Raw genomic sequence first — 17,113 nt, forward strand, 5'->3', positions numbered from 1 at the left:
TTACCTTGTCATCTTGGACTAACATTGAGATGTTTTTTAGCTGGACTTTGAGATGTGTCCTTGGATATTAATGTACATGCACATACATGGATTGCATTGCAATGTGGTTTCCATATCTCAATAATTCCATCTTATTGCTCTATGACTATTAACGACCTAGTAAACTTTAGAGCCTGTTTTTAATCCAATGAACACATATCTATTTCCAGATTGAGCGTGTGATCCCTGTCGCAGGAAAGAGTGAACTGACTGGCTTTGGTTACCTGTTCTACAGCAAGACCCGTCGTAACCTGACCGACGGTCATCTCTGGTTTTCGGTCTTTGCTCGTCCGGCCCGTAGCACCTTCACCCGCTGTCAGCGTGCTCTGTGCTGTCTATCACTTCTGTTCTCAAGCATGATGGCTAATATTTTCTTCTATGGCATTGATTTGACCAGTGGCTCAGGTAGATATTGATTCTTGATTTCTTTTAAAGTAATTAAGTAACTTTGTAAGATATGATTAACATGAATTGCCATGCTGTTAAAGCATGTTTTATATCGTGTCAAGGTACAACCCTATCATATCCATGCTAAGAGTATTATAATATTCTTTGAATGATGTTCAGTGAATAAATGGCTAGAATTGCCTGGCTATATCAGTTTCCCTTGTAGAATACAGTGTAATATTAGATACTACCCAAGTATTTCTTGAATGTATTATTTATTCATAGATATCTTGATGATAATGCTTTTAATTTCAACACCCAAATGATTGACTGAATTATGAAACAAGTCAAATCAAGGTCAGAACTGCAGTTGATTCAAAGTGGGAAAATTATAATTATATGTGACCTGCCTCCCAAAAACCAACAATAGGATGATCAAAATGAATATTGAGATTTTTATTGAGCTTGAAAATTCATTTCCTTTTTAATGATATATAATATGTTGAAATTGACCAACAATAACCTTTGCAAGTACTTGATTGAAGGCAGAGGAAATTCAGCAAGAGCTTAAAAAATAAGGAGAAAACAAGGTTTGAAGTTTGGGGTTCACTCAAGCATGAGATGTACATACTGTGTAATCTCAGTGAAACTTCCAAGTAGTTCGAAAAAGTAGTGTCCAAGAAACTCTTGTATCTTTTTTTTTATTCAATTTAACCACTAATTTCACAACTTTCAAATTTTCACATTATGAAGAAGTAGAATTGTTCTTTCAGAAAAGCTTTTTTTTTATTTTTGATATTTGGAGACTAAATTACCATTTTGGCTATTTACAAAGGACCTTACCTGGTGACTTATTGGTGGTTTTGGGGTGGTACAGTAGGTCCTATATTCTCTGTTGACAGTCAAATGAAGATTACTTTCATTGTTTTTTTTTTCTTCAGGTGGTGGGTTTACCGTTGGTCCTATCTCCGTCTCCATCGCTGAGATCACAGTGGGTGTGATTAGCTCTCTGATGGTGTTCCCTGCTAATCTCATCGTGGTGCAGATGTTCCGCCTGTCAAAGCCCCCTCCAGATCAGATTAACTGGTTTTGGAGGAGAAAGAAGAAGCCAGGTAAGATGGAATTGAAAGATAAAAAGGATAGGGATAATAATATGCAGCATTTATATACTGGTAGTGTAATATTAGTTAGTAAAATTTTTAAAAATATATTTGAAGCTTGTCTAAATATGAGAGCTGTTGCTTGGCAAGCAACAGGGGACTTTAAGAATGACTGGTGAATCTTTCTTACTCGCTAAGTAATCACCAATGAACATATCATTGACCAAAAGAAAGGATCACCAGTCGCTCTTAACTTACAAACAGCTTTATGAAACACCGCCCAGGTCCGTCTTTGGACGGTGTGTTCTTGATAAATCCACACCATGATTAATGTTCAAATTTCATGCAATGTTTCTAAGTGATGCACAGTATTACCCAAGCTTTAGCAGAACTATCCTGATCAGGTGCTTGATGTTTCAAGGCATTCCTACCAGTAATGATTAGGGTTAGAGGGTTCTGAAGAAGGAGGAGGAGGAGAGTGAATTGGAGGAGGAGGATGATAGAGTGGAGGGATAAAAATAGGTGGAATAGGGGGAGAAAAGATGGAGAAGAGGAGGAAAAAAGGGAGGACAGTGCCAGAGAATGAGATAAAGGGAGGGGAGGAGGGAAGAAGGAAGTGAAAATGCATTATGACTGTAGTGAAGATTGAATTGGTGATATTTTTGAGCAGGAGGAAGAGGATGAGGAATATTCAGATGCTACTATCAGTGATTTGATGCTGGTACTTTAGTTGCTTTTTATTTGAAATATTCTATTGTAACCATACTTGTTGAGCTACATATAACACTGATTGTGAAGAAAATAATTTATGAAAGGTCTCTCACTTTTTGAAAATCTTTCTAGCCACTGAAGATGCCCAGAAAACTCAAGAAGAGATCGAGCAAGATAAAAAAGAAAGGATGGATGAGAAAGCAGAGGATGAGTTAGGAAGACAGCTTGACTTCCTAAACACCGGAGATGATTCCAAGAGATTGCTTAAGTCAGCTAGAAGCCGCACCATCAGATTCCAGGAGGACAACAAAGAAAAGGATGAAGAAGAGGTAGGAATCGAGAGAAGTTGTTGAAAGGAATAATGTAATTGCGGTATGATTGGTTTCTGTCTTCTTGTTTTGTTAGCATTTTTATCATTTCTCCTGTATTACTACAACATTGATGATGATGATGATGATGATTGTGGTAATGATGATAATGATGGTGGTGGTGGTGATGATGATGACGACGATGATGATGGCAATGATGATGATATTAGTATTATGATAAGAATGACTATGATAATAACATTGATAATGATATTGACAATGATGATATCAATTGTTAGTCATAATTATGGCGATGTAAATAATGAAAAGCAGAATTATAAAACTAATATCGATCCTGATCCTTGTTATGATAACCTTTATTTTATAGTAGATTAGCAACTACACAATTAACTTTTTTTTCTGGCATGCCCTATTCACTCGATAATTTGTTAATGTGTTTATATTGTGTTGGTGTCATGTAATGTTTTATTTACATATGATGTGCTTTATTTTGTTATTCATTGTTGGCAATAAATGCTGATATTATTATCAATCTTTCTTTCCTGTAAATCCCATGCAGAAAGCAAAAGCAGAGGAAGATGGTGAAAAGAAATTTGATGGAAAGAAATCAGACGACGGTTTCCATCTCGTTGCTGGCCTCAAGAAAACCGATAAGAAGAAGAAGAAGGAAAAGTTTGCATTACCATGGCAATGTGCATTTATTGGCTGGATTGTTGGATATGGAACAGTGGGCGTGGCCTTTTGGTTGACCGTTGAGGTGGCTGGAGGATTTGGACCACAGAAGGCCACGGAATGGCTCAAGTCTATCTGCTTCTCTCTATTTCAAGATATTCTCATATCACAGCCTATAAAGGTATTAGAAAATTCTCTTTATTAATGGAATTTGATTTTGGTCATAGTATAGATTGCATGGCCCGTATTCTGAAGTCAGGTTTAACTTAGACCATAGTCTAACTCTGTGCTAAAATTATGGGAAGCCAGAAGTGTCAAAATTTTGTATGTTTCTTATATTTACTGTGCTCTTTCCTGATTCATCGATGGTGAAGACAATCATCCATTTATACTTCCTAGACAATTATCAATGATTTGAGAACCACATAAGCTGATATATGATATCTCTTCTGTTAGTGATTTATGTAACAATGGGCTTTCCATACTTTCCATACCACAACTTTAAACCTGAGTTTAAGTTAAACCCGACTTAAGAATATGGGCCCATATATTTTAAAGAATTATTAATGCTTGTGTCCCAGAAAATCTATTAAAAGATTTGTTTATAGCTACTCAGATTTGACTGGTAGGCAAACATTGCACATGATACAATATAACTGAAGAAGTAATAATAAAGACATTTTAGAATATACGAGTAAATTTCTTAAGGTTTCTGTGACAAAGTATGACTCAGTATGAAGGGGTAACTGCACACCTTGTATTCTATCGTGGGCATAGGAATGACCACATGTGTGTCAGCTACTCTGTGAATAAAATAATTAATATTGATGATCTACAGATGAAAGTATCATGAAGCTGAATATTTGTTAGCTTTGTATTCACTCCAACTTGCCATGATAACAACTGGTAGTTCTTAAATCATTGTGAAAAATGCATTTGTTTTTTTAGTTTGTATACTTGGTCACTATGACTTGCTGTACTTGTTACTGGAAGTTTTGTCCTTGGATTTGGTCCTGTAGGTGCTGTGCTTGGCCACATTCTTTGCCCTGGTGATCAAGAAACCCGACAAGGAGGACGAATCCAAGTCTCCAGCTCTGAAGGAGGATGAGGAGTTCATCCATGAGAGGTTGACGGAGGATGAGCTGAAGGATCCTGAGAAACTGGAGCAGCTGGAGCAGCAGAAACTACTGTGTCCTGTCAAACCTCCCGATGAAGATACGTTAGGAGAGATGAGAGAAACAAGGTGAGTAGGAAGCACTCTGGCTGATGTCAAACATGGTGTATAGTGTTGGTGTTGATTGTAGTGTTGGTGTTGATGGTAGTGCTGGTGTTGAGGGTGTAAAACAGCCTTCAGAACTGAGTGAGTAGGAAGCACACTGATGTCAATCATGTTTTTTTTTCCAGTGTTGGTGTTGAGCTTGGTGTTGGTGTTAGTGATGGTGTTGGTGATAATGTTGGTGTTGAGAGTGTGAATCAGGCTTCTGAATTTAGTTCCAAATGCGACTTGGGGTTTACCAAATAACACCAATTGCATTATCGTACTGGGTTATAAGTAAGAGATTTTCCTTTTTTTCAATGGTGATAACTCATCCTGCTGAACGAATCTTACAACATAACTTTGGAATTTACAGGATTGAAGATCATTCCAAGGATGGTTTCAATGTATATGTTAGCATTGGAGGTGAAAAACCATGTACATTACCACCAACTTTGTTTCAAATTAGGTGTTATGGATGGTGGATGGTGTTAATTGTTAGCCTGGCAACAGCAACATTAGTATTCAGTACTTTGAATTACCCACTGAATGCATTTGATGATGATTTGATGATAATGGAAACACTGATGGAGATGATTGCATATGGCTTTGACATCAGTGTAAATGTACGGTAACAGCAGAAACAAAAAGTTGCCAATTTCATTTTTAAATGGTGGTTTCCATGGGGAGAATAAACCGCTTTTTACCATCTGCATCTTCTTTTCCCCCCTTTTCTATCCGCATTCTCCAGGTTCAAAGAGATCCAGATGATGGAGATCCTGAAGGAGATATCCGTGTACATGTTCTACCTTTACATCATGTTCCTCATCTCGTATGGAAGTCGTGATCAGAACAGCTTTGGTGTCCTGCAGTCCGTCACCAATACCTTCTCGGGTGCCCAGTATCACGGCATCAGAACCCTAGATAATGTAAGTGGAATGAGTACCGACTTTTCACCTCAGAACTTTTCAAGAGTGGGCAATTCTGCCCTCCTCTGGCTATAAAGGAAACAACTTACAAAAGTATGGTTTCCAGTAAAAGAGCAGAATGTGTCTGACATTAACATGATTTTCCTGTAAAAATAGCCCCCAAATATTACTTATTACATAGATGACGATGCATTAACATGATTGTTAACCAGCCGTATCTCAGAGCAGGATCATTGCTTTTCTATGAAGTTTGTCCAAGAAGAAGACATTGATTTCTAATATATAAATACAGTCAAAACTCAATTTGGTTAATAGGTCACTTGCTTCCTTCTTTGAGCACAGACTTTGTATAAACTGTTATATTTCAGACTTTTGAGGGGAGGGAGGAGGGGGGGTGGTCAACCTTGAAAGCTTGAAATCACCAAAATGCATTCATATCTATTGCAAAACATAAAATATTATATTTCAGTGGTCTAAGAATTCTATTTAGAGGGTATATCTGCAAACTGTTGATTACTTATGCAGTATACAAGGAATATTGTGATGATCATTACTGCATTTGGTTTTTTGTCTCGCCCACCAGAGGTGAAGGCGAGACTTACGGATCCAAATGTCGTCCGTCCGTCGTCCGTCCGTCAAAAATCTAATGACACATAACTCCACAGCCGTAAGTCGCTTTTCAACCAAACTTGGCTGGTAGATGGACTTGGGGGACCTGGATGTAATGCTGCAGTCAGAGGTCACATTGTAAGGTCAAAGGTCATTTTCAGGTCAACATTAAAGTTTACGTGCAAGGCTCTTGTGACAAGTGTTATTCCATCCCAGTCATTTCACAATGAAGTTTCGATACAATTCTGTTGCGTGCCTTCACAAATCACAATATTTCTGGTTATTTTCATAAGTGGGCGAGACACAAAATTGCTTTTGCCTTGTATTTTCAAAACAATCTCTGTTAGTATTACGACTATCATTATTATACTTGTTATTTGATAGGTTGGTAGCAGAGCAAACGCTTGGCAGTATTTTGAGGAGACATTGGTCCCATCCCTCTACCCTGGTAATCACTACAATGGCCAACCAGACCCAGTTCACACCCAGCAGAAGTTCATCACAGACAGAGCTCATGTACTCCTGGGTACGGCTCGTCTCAGACAAGTGCGCGTCTATGCAGGTAAAACATCATCGGTGATTTATTGCAGGTGTTATCACCATTCCACCCACGGTTCAAGCCCACCGCACACTCCACGGTCTGGTACAACCCGATTTTTGAACGAATTGAGTTCTGTATTAAGTGTGAAAGTTCCAAGAAGTGAAATTAGTTGATTTGAAGTTTGGCATAATGCTAGTTATAAACTCAGACTTCTACTTTGCTGGTCAGAGTAAAGTCCAAATCAGCTTCTAGTTGTGTAGCTGATGATGATGTCATTGGCCCGAATTCACAAAGGTGGTTTTGAAAACCCACAGTTGAGTCCATGATTTATGCAGATTTCCTGTATAAATTACGCTTATTCTACAGCGTATCGGGCGCGTTTATGAAAAATGTCCAATGCTGATGTGCGCTTTTTCCACAGTGCGCCAAATTGACTCCTAATACCATGGTTCTCTACGCTATTATATTCATGAGTCCACTGTTTGAAGAGTGGACTCATGAATAAAATTGCGTAGATAACCATGGTATCAGGCATCAATTTGGCGCACTGTGACAAAAGCGCGCATCAGCATTGGACATTTTTCATACACGCGCCCGATACGCTTTAAATTAAGCGTAATTTATACAGGAAATCTGCATAAACCATGGACTCAACAGTGGGTTTTCAAAACCACCTTTGTGAATTCGGGCCATTATGATTTGGAATTGAATCTGCTTTTATTCCTACAATGAGGCTTGAAATGGACTGGAATATTGATTTCAGTCTTCATACCACATTCTGAGCTGTGATCGTTATAGGTTGGCATATTTAATAATAATAATATATGTGATTTGTAATGCACCAAATCCACTCGGCAGAGTGCCCAAGGCGCAGTGAAAGAAGAAAGAAATAACGAAAGAGAAAAATTACAAATATAATAGTAACAGATTTAGGAACAATTAAGAGTAGGAAGCATTGAATAGTGTCTTAAGGTAACGCTTAAATGTATCAATGGACGTGCATTCACGGATTGTCAGGGGAAGATCATTCCATAGAACAGGGCCAGCGTGAGCAAATGCCTGAACCCCCATGTCTTATCAGATTTAGGAATAACTAAATATTTATATAAAATGTGATTACTATTTGTTTGGAAATCAGATTGCAAAGGATAGTGTAATGTACAGGGGCTCTACTCCAAAGCCCCATTATATTTATAATTATTTTTACTTAGGCTGTGCTTTTCTCATTAGGCCCATAATGCGTATAGTGAAATAATGGTATGGAATACTACAAACTATGAAAGAGATGAGTGTTTAATGCCATGAAGCTAAGTGTTTGATTGTAGGGCTCATGACAGTTGTACAAATGAACCATGTGATCAAGTTCTAAGCATTGGTATGCACGCTACCACATGTTCTTATGTATTAAATAACATGTGAGAATGGGATCTTAAGCATGACTTTTGAGTCATACTTAAATCTTTGTGAAACACCAACCAGAATATTTACATAATTACATCATAACTTTGATTGAGAGGATATACATTGAGTTTTTTCTTCTCTTTTTTGTATCCTAGATTCTTGCAAGGTTGAGGATATCATGCAGGTTGCCATCGACCGTTGTACAGATGAGTATTCAGCCATAGATGATGATGAAGATAGCTACCATCCGGGCTGGCTACCAGTCAACTACAGTGGTAAGTGAAGAAGAGAACCATGATGATGATGACGACAGTGATGAGGATGATGGTGTTGATGATGATTATGATGGTTGGTGGTGATCGCGATGAAGGTTATGATGATGGAGATGATGATTGTGATGATGGTAATGATGATAGCAATATGGTGGTGATGGTGATGATGATGATAATGACGATGAGAGTGATGATAATGATGGTTGTGATGATGATGTTTTACATTCAACTCTCTGTCAACTAAAACATTTTAACAAATTCACTGGTTCCCTCTTCTCTCCTCCCAGACCCTATGAACCTTCCCAACTGGGATAATGATCGTTATGCATATCCATGGAAGTATCGAGACTGGCTGGAGCTAGACTCCTACCCTGCCATGGCCGAGCAGTACATCTACTATGGCGGAGGGTTTACCGTGGAGCTTGGGAACAACTACGAGGACGATATGGCCATGTTGGCGTATCTCCAAGATCTGAAATGGATTGACCAGCAAACCAGAGCTGTATTCATCGAGTTTACCGTCTATAACCCGACTACCAATATCCACGTCATAAGCCTTTGTGTGATTGAATTCACGCCCACAGGTGGTGAGTATGCAGAATGCTGCTTATGATTATGATTTAGAGGTTCCATAGTGGTCAAGACACTTGCCTCCAAACAGGAGGGTCGTCGGTTGATGCCACTTCTTATGCCCCTTGAGACACACATTTTTTTTTATCTATGTACATTTTTCTTTTGCCATAACACTTTATTCAAAGTTAAATGGTGCCCGACAACAGGGTACATGTATCAGAATTATTTCTTTCAAAGAAAACAAATAAATTGGGCAATCTCAAGCTAAAGTGAATACTGTTACAAACTTCTTTTAGCTCTATCTCAAATTCAGGTGTGAGTGTGTTTGGGGTTTTTTTCCGGGGGGGGGAGGTGGTGGATGGGTAAAGGTTTTAATTTTGTAGGTATTGTGAATGTACAGCAGTTCCATATTCCCTCGCTTTCGTCTACAATGTCTTGTCGGATAACCCGTACCATGCAAGCAATAGGAAATCGCGGATCTTGCATCTTTTAAATAATTTCCCCCTCGACAGACAAATGATTGTGAGTTTTACATGATTTGGAGATCAGTCCGATTTCTTTAGAAAAATTCCATATGTGATAACTTGGAACACTGAATGACTGTTACAAAATGCCCCCCCCCTTTCTTTCTTTATCAGGCGCACTGGCAATGAGCAAGTTCCAAACCATGACTCTTGACCATTACTATGGTCCTTTTGCCTACTTTGTCATGGGAGGGGAAGTCATCTTCGTGGTTCTTCAGCTCTATTACACAATCAGAGAATTACGCAAGATCAAGAAAGAGAAGAAAGCGTACTTCAAGGTAAGTATCCAGCGAAGGTCTCTTCTTATTATTGTACCTCAGATGTGCATGAGTTAAGTCAAGTAGATGCAACAGCCAATTTGATAGGGCTGCGGTCTTTTCCTGAAGTTGTTCGTAAGTTACTAACATTACTCATGAGTGGTGAGCTATGTGGAAAGTCAGATTTGCAAAAAAAATGTATTCCCTAGAGGTGGAATAAAATTTAATTGAATTGAATGGAATTGAATTAAATTGGATTGAATTGAATTGAATTGAATTGGATTGAATTGAATTGATTGAATTTCATTTATTTAATTGCATTGATTTGATTGCATTGATTGAATTGATTTTATTTAATTGATTTGAATTGAATTTAATTGATTTGAATTGATTTGAATTGAATTGGTTTCATTATTATTGAACTTTGCACTTTGCAGCCAAGAGGCTGAATTGAATTGAAAAGGATTTATTAACATTGCACTTTGCACTTCGCAGCCAAGAGGCTGAATTTTTGTACAATTTACAGGCTTCTTTGATATTTAATTTACATCCTCTTTACTGTTCCTAATGTTTCTCATTTTAGAAAACTTACTGTGTTATGCCTTAATTAGTAATGAATTCAATTCAACAATGGTATTATTTCATAAGTGCATTGCATACATATGGCAGCCAAATTATGATTACATACATTGTCAAAGATAATACATTCAAATAAGAAAACATGAGATATACATTGACATGATATTTTTGTAATAGAATTTTTTGAGGGCATTAACCCTAAGAAGACTGGGGGGGAGCATTTAATATATTGAATGTTAAAACCTAATCTAATTCACTGATTGAAATTGCATAGAATTTAAAGTACTAAAAATTACAGATCTTTGGAATTAATAACATATATGAATTTAAAGATTCATACTTGCTAAAAATATATTAAGTATAATAAAAACAAAATAAAGGGAAATGTTGGTAAATATGTATTGCACGGACAGGCATATTGAGATTCATTCATGAACTATAACTACATACTGTGACTATATCTTGTGACTATGATATTGACTGTTTTGTTTTGAATATACAGAGTCCGTGGAATGTTATTGAGGTGGTCTCTATAGGTCTAGCTGCTGGAGCTCTGACATCCTACTTCTACCGACTCCTACAAGCCAATAGCTTGATGAGCGACATCAGAGAGAACTACTCTCTCTTCCATAACTTCCAATACCTTGCTATGTGGGATGATGTAAGTTGGTTGCTACAGCTGGTTCAGATCCAGCCGGGTTGAATAAGACACAATAGGGGACGACTGTTGTGCAAAAACAATGTGGCACTTGGAATGGAATTGTGTTCACCCTGGCTTGATCCGTCACTGGCTTGTAGGGATGGGTTAAGATTAAACTTTCAAATCTTATTGATTTCAATATACACACCTTGAATTGTTAACGACTTTCCTAGAGTGCATGATTGCAGTAGTATATGTTGGTAGTTGTATGCCCATGGATAATTATACATTGCTGATGCTGTTAGCTCTCCTGTGGGGATAGAAGTAATTTAATTACTTATCAAAGCAAGGTAGTGAGGGAGAGACATTACAAGATGGAGAATGGTAAACTGCCTTAAAATAAAAATATATAATAATTATACTTGCCTATATCGTGCTTAACACTTATCAGAAGTCTCTAAAATTGTGAGGGAAAAGGCACGTGCATTAGGTGGGGGGAGGCGGAGGGAATGTAGAAAGAATCAGTTAGCTGGTGGGTGTTTCATAATTTTCAATACGATTTCAATATCATACGACAAGAAAAGATCACCAGTCGTTCTTAAGTCGCTCTTAACTTACGATCAGCTTGATGAAATGGCCCCCAGGTTTGTGTGGTATTGTCAGTCTTCAAAAGAGAATTCCCTCAGAATATTTTTGTAACATTCAATGTCTAATTGTATATCGTTTTTAATCTCCAGGTTTATACCACCATGGTCGGTCTGTTACTCTTCATAGCTACAATCAAGTTCATACGACTCTTGAGGTTCAATAAGAACATGCTTCTTCTCACTGATACACTCACTGTAAGTCATAACTAATGTAGAAAAAGACAAGATGATATGTATCGTTATAATTTTAGTAAACCGTCCCAAGTGACAGAGAAACAAACGTTGAGCACAATGCATTTAAAGAAACTTTATTACTATTATTTGTTTGGCGTCACCTGTGCCTGGGAGGCGAAAAGCGAACTGAATCACTATGACCCGCAGGTCTCTCCTCCCGATATAACTGATTGGGGGGAATGCAGGTGGACCACTACACCGGGGTTTCCCCCTACTCTTATACGAATAGTGCAGTGGGTTCTTAACATGCAAAGGTGGTGACTCTCCTCTATACGGGTCCTCCATTTAACGTCCTATCAGAGGGACGGAGTGTTTGCCATTGTAACATAGCCTGCATCTATGAAACATGGGAGAGACGTTTACACACAACGCACTGGCGTCAGTCATCCGCCCGGGGTGGACTTGAACCCACGATCTTTGGTTCGACGGGCAGACGCATTACCGACTGAGCCAACACCGCTCTCTTAATCTTCTGTTATGTACTGTGATGGATAGCTGAAAGTACATAAATCAATATGATTTTAATGCCATGATGGTACAATATGTGAGGAATTCAGTAAGACAGTTATAGACTCTAAAATTGTTCTTATTCACCAGTATGGTTTGATACATGTACATCAAAAATAATAAATATTTTATCCTTCATTGGAATGGGCCTCTTAAAACGCATGGTGAAAACAATAACAATATGTCCAATCCAATAATTAATGTGCCGATATTTTCTCTTCATTCATCATTTTCACTTGTTTTTAGTTTTATGATTAAATTATTCTTCTCATGTGCTGCAATTGCATAATACGGAAATCTAGGTGACGTTGGACGTCATTTTACTTTATATAATTTTTGAACTTGAGCATCCCAATACAAGTAACATGTTAACATGAATGATGAGAATACATAGGATATAAATAGCACACTTTTTATCTGAACAATGAATATGTAAATTATGGTTGCCAATCAAAAACTTCTCTTGGTGTATGTCTCCATGTTACCCTTGAAGGTGGTTGCCAACATCTAACTTTTCAAACTCTGGATATGAATTCCACTGTTAAAGTTATGTGACTTCCCCACGCTTTTCCTTCTTACCAGGTCATTGTGTTTTATTTGCAATTGATTTGAATCAATGTATCTATTAATGAATCAATGAATATTGATCAGCAAAAGTAAAAACAACACTAAAATCACAGCTTATATTGTGATACAAGCTATTTGTTTTCTCTGAAACACCCGCTTTGTATATTGTGAGCACTTGGAGAGTAGAATTATTAATTGTTATGTTATATCATAAAATGCTTTGAGCATATTTACATAAAGAAGCCCTATAATGATATAAATGTTAAATATATGTATGTATGTACATGTATCTATCTAATTATGATCTTTATCTTCCATTTTTTTTCTATCTTTGCAGGTGTTTGGATATGAACTGGCTCTCTTCATGATCATGTTTTTCGTTGTCTACTTGGGCTTCAGCTCCTTTGCCTTCCTTGTCTTCTACAAACTTCGAGATTATTCCTCTTTCCTCAGGACCTTGGAGTCTCTCTTTGGCACTTTGCTTGGTAAGTTCTCTTCTATCACCTGCTGGTAATTTTTCCAAAGTTGAATGGTTTGGGAACACAGAAATCAGCTCAAATTTGAAGGAAGTTGACTTGGAAAAGGTATATAATGTAACAAATGTAATGTAACGAATATTTTGTGTAATCAGACCTAAAATATTACTTTGACTTGGACACTTATGGTAGGTCGAGTTTACCTATACTCAATAATGATAAGGATGATAGTTATCTTTCCAAAGCTGTTTGTATTCTGATGGTGTAAAGTCAGAATCCACCCTGAAAATATATTTGTGTAATGATAGTAATATATAGCATTTATGAGGCGCCGATTATCTGGTTGCCTATTCAGTGGCGCACCATATATTACCCCGGCTTTGGCTCCAGCTGCTAAAGGTGCTTGGTGCATTCAAGGAATGATTCTGCCAGGTACCCATTCACTTCACCTGTGTTGAATACACCACAGAGTGGGTAAAATTCTTGCTGAAGGAAAAACACACCATGGCTGGGATTCAAACCCACGTCCCTCTGATTGAAAGACGAGAGTCGTAACCACAAAACCACGACGTGCCACTTTGTGTAATAAAAGCTGAGAAAGATACAAGCAAAAAAAATAAATTTATAAGCAACATGCAAATGAATGATGCTAGGAATACAACACGTGCAACAAATTTTTATTCCCTGTCCAAATCCAGTTTCAATATGAATTGCAGGACTGCCAAGTATACCTGATTGTCAGCGCATACATTCGTAATTCCGTAAGGTCCGTATTTCAGAAGGTTCGTAATTCCGATGGTTCCTTAGTCCAAAAACGAAATGAGGTTCGTAATTCCGAAGGTTCGTTCGTCCGAAAACAAAGTGAGGTTAATCCGAAAACGAAATGATTAACCAACGTTATTTCATTTTGGACTAACAAATCTTCGAAAAAACAAACCTTATTTCGTTGTCGGTTTAACAAACCTTTGGAACAACGAACCTTATTTCGTTTTCGGATGAATGAGCCTTTGGAACATCGAACCTTATTTCGTTTTTGGACTAATGAACCTTCGGAATAATGCCACAAATGTTCGGATTAACGAACCCTTTTTACGTTTTTGGATTAACGAACATCGAGGTATAGGCAATTTCGGAATTACGAAACTTCGGAATAAAGAACCTTCGGAATTACGAAGTGTAACCGATTTTCAGGTAGACTCTATGAAAATTGACTGGTTTTCTTTAGTGAAAGACTGCAGCATCTCAACATCTCCATGATACAAACATTGATTTCTTTCCATTGGAATGTGTGTAAGTAAGAAAGATCTCTCTCCTTCCTCAGTATACTCTCCCTGAAAGGTGAATATTAAATTTGCAGCGTGAAAATTATAAAAATTCATTTTTCAACAATCTGATTTTTTCTCCTTGCAGGCAAGTTTGACTTTGTTGCTATGTTAGAGATTGATCAGTATCTAGGACCTCTCTTCTTCTTCCTCTACGTTGTGATCGTCATGTGGGTCATGATCAACATGTTACTGGCCATCATCAACGAATCGTTTGCGCTCGTCAAGGCCGCCAACCTGAACAAGAAGAATGAGCTGGAGATCGTTGACTTCATGATAGATCGCTTTAAGAAGTTCACCGGCATCAACAAGAAACGTACGGAAGACCGCAAAGCCAAGAAGCAGGAATACATTGAAGGTATGGTTAACTCTAGATTAAGTCATCCCCACATCAAGTTCAGTCAAAGAAATAGAGAAAAAATAGACGAGCATATTTCTAGATGTGATTTAATCAAGAAACTTTTGGCATCACACAGTTTTACTCTCTTTTGTTTTGCAAATTAGCATAGGTGGTATGTAGAAAGGGAAATATGTCCACACTAAAAATTTTGCATTTTATTAAATGAAATATTGCATACATATTTCCATTTATCTTTTTTTTTCATCAAGATGCTCATCGTTGAGTCATCATAAAATTCAACAATGATTATTTTACATGTTTCATTATGAGTCAAACCGTGTTTTCAATTATTGTAGAAATATAAATCTCATCTGTCTTCTCCAACCTCCTCATGCCCCTCCTCCTGTTACTTCTTTATTTTATTTTATTTTTCTTCCTTTTTTCTCCTTATTTTTCTTTCCCTCATTCTTGTCCTTCACCTATTTTTTTCAATATGTTTTTTTTTTCTAATTTGTTTTGCTTCTCTCCTCATATTTATCATTGCCTCCATTCTTTTCTCTTTTACCCTACAGGCAAGGAGCAGATTGAGATTGAATGCGATGATCTCAAGTTCAAGCTTGATGACATGGTTGGTAAACTCAATGACTTCATCAAAGTTGAGAAGAGAAGCGACAGGGAATTATTCAGCAAGGAGATCGAAGAAGACGATAAACCCAGAGTCATCTATCTGGGTTAAACTATCACTCCTAAAACTATTTAAATCTATTTATTCCATCTTCTCATGCATTCAGGATAGACAATTACAACCTGTTTATTCCCTTTTTATGATACATTTTAAATGATGATGCATTGTTCAGATATATCTAACCTAAGCCTTGTTTCACAAAACCAGTCATCAATTATTGTATATGTGGTAATTGTTGCGATAGTTCGATTATCTTGCATTTTCTGCTTCCATACTCAAATGGAAGCATTGCAAAAGTTGCAAAATATACACCTCATGAAAACCCCTAAAAAAACAGTCCACAACCGTGTAAATATCAAATATCTATACACATGGCATATACAGAACAAAATTCATATATACAGAACAAAATTCATAATAGTGTAGCAATCTACTAAAATACCACCACTTGATTGACTGATCTGTCATGGATTTGTAGTATTTTTATTGATCAGTTTTATGAAACATGGTCTTTGATGAATACAAATACAGTCTATTGTAAGATTGTATTGATTTAGTACAATATTCTAACCTGAAAATTATATTTCACTAGAGACACAGATGTGAAGATTTGAATTAAAATATTTGATAACATTTGGTTGGAGTTACAGAGATCATAAGGATTTGGTGTTTTTATTACCAATATGGAATCACCTTTTAGGTCACGGAAACTGCATTATTGTAATTCCTAAAGTCGAATGTTTATTGTTCAATTAATGTAAGATGTTTTTGACTATTCATTTTTACTGGTGTAATAAATTATGAATAATATTCTGGTTAGTAAAGCTTCCTATAATTATTTGATTATCAAACATTCATGTTAATTGGATATCTGGTTGAAAGTTTAGGAGATGATCAAATGTTTAACTTAAAAGTATATTTTGAACCTCTTATTCATCTAAAGTGCAAATCATATTTTCACCAGTTCATAAGTTTACTTTTCAAAACCTTTTATCCTACTGTGTATATTAACCACTTTAGAAATATTCCAAGAAAACACTATTTTTAAATGTGAGCCAAATATTTATTTCATTTGACGATATTATTAAAGTCTAACTTCCATAGGCAATTTTGTCTTGAAATATTTTTATGACGATATCACATTTTGTGATTGATTATGTGTCCAAATGCTTAATGCATCAAAGAAAATTTAATAAATTACCCTGAATTACCCCCATATCATTTCCTCTGCCTTGTCCTCATTGTTTTTGTTTCTTCTGTGGCTGATGGTAGAATTAAGAAGAAGAATGTGAACTACCATGAAGTTTAATTTCCAACTTCCAGCTATCATTTTTTTTTTGGGGGGGGGGGCTAAAATTTAGGGAATCGGAGAGAGAAGAGAAAGCGGTGCAACGACTGAGAAGAAATAGGAATTCGGGGAAGTGCAAGTAGGAGAACGATGAATCACGGTGGATGTGATCCCTTTGATAGTGGTTGTGATAATGTTTATTGTGATGATGATGATGATTATGATGATG

At 36.9% G+C, this 17,113-nt stretch overlaps 1 protein-coding gene across 2 annotated transcripts in view; it reads left to right on the top strand.

Annotated features, from left to right (window-relative positions):
* Nucleotides 1–16,807, top strand: part of LOC121423243 — a 60,205-nt gene extending 43,398 nt beyond the window's left edge. For both annotated transcript variants that reach the window (XM_041618564.1, XM_041618565.1), the window contains 15 exons: nt 210–444; nt 1,368–1,538; nt 2,370–2,566; nt 3,126–3,419; nt 4,258–4,481; nt 5,245–5,422; nt 6,416–6,593; nt 8,129–8,248; nt 8,533–8,832; nt 9,457–9,620; nt 10,681–10,839; nt 11,556–11,660; nt 13,111–13,258; nt 14,660–14,929; nt 15,484–16,807. In XM_041618564.1, coding sequence (XP_041474498.1) covers nt 210–444; nt 1,368–1,538; nt 2,370–2,566; nt 3,126–3,419; nt 4,258–4,481; nt 5,245–5,422; nt 6,416–6,593; nt 8,129–8,248; nt 8,533–8,832; nt 9,457–9,620; nt 10,681–10,839; nt 11,556–11,660; nt 13,111–13,258; nt 14,660–14,929; nt 15,484–15,647 — 2,907 coding nt within the window. In that variant the 3' untranslated portion in view covers nt 15,648–16,807. The remainder of the gene's footprint in view (nt 1–209; nt 445–1,367; nt 1,539–2,369; nt 2,567–3,125; nt 3,420–4,257; nt 4,482–5,244; nt 5,423–6,415; nt 6,594–8,128; nt 8,249–8,532; nt 8,833–9,456; nt 9,621–10,680; nt 10,840–11,555; nt 11,661–13,110; nt 13,259–14,659; nt 14,930–15,483) is intronic.
* The last annotated feature ends 306 nt before the right edge of the window (nt 16,808–17,113 follow it).

This window comes from Lytechinus variegatus, chromosome 10 (assembly GCF_018143015.1).
Source record: "Lytechinus variegatus isolate NC3 chromosome 10, Lvar_3.0, whole genome shotgun sequence".
Lineage (NCBI taxonomy): Eukaryota > Metazoa > Echinodermata > Echinoidea > Temnopleuroida > Toxopneustidae > Lytechinus > Lytechinus variegatus.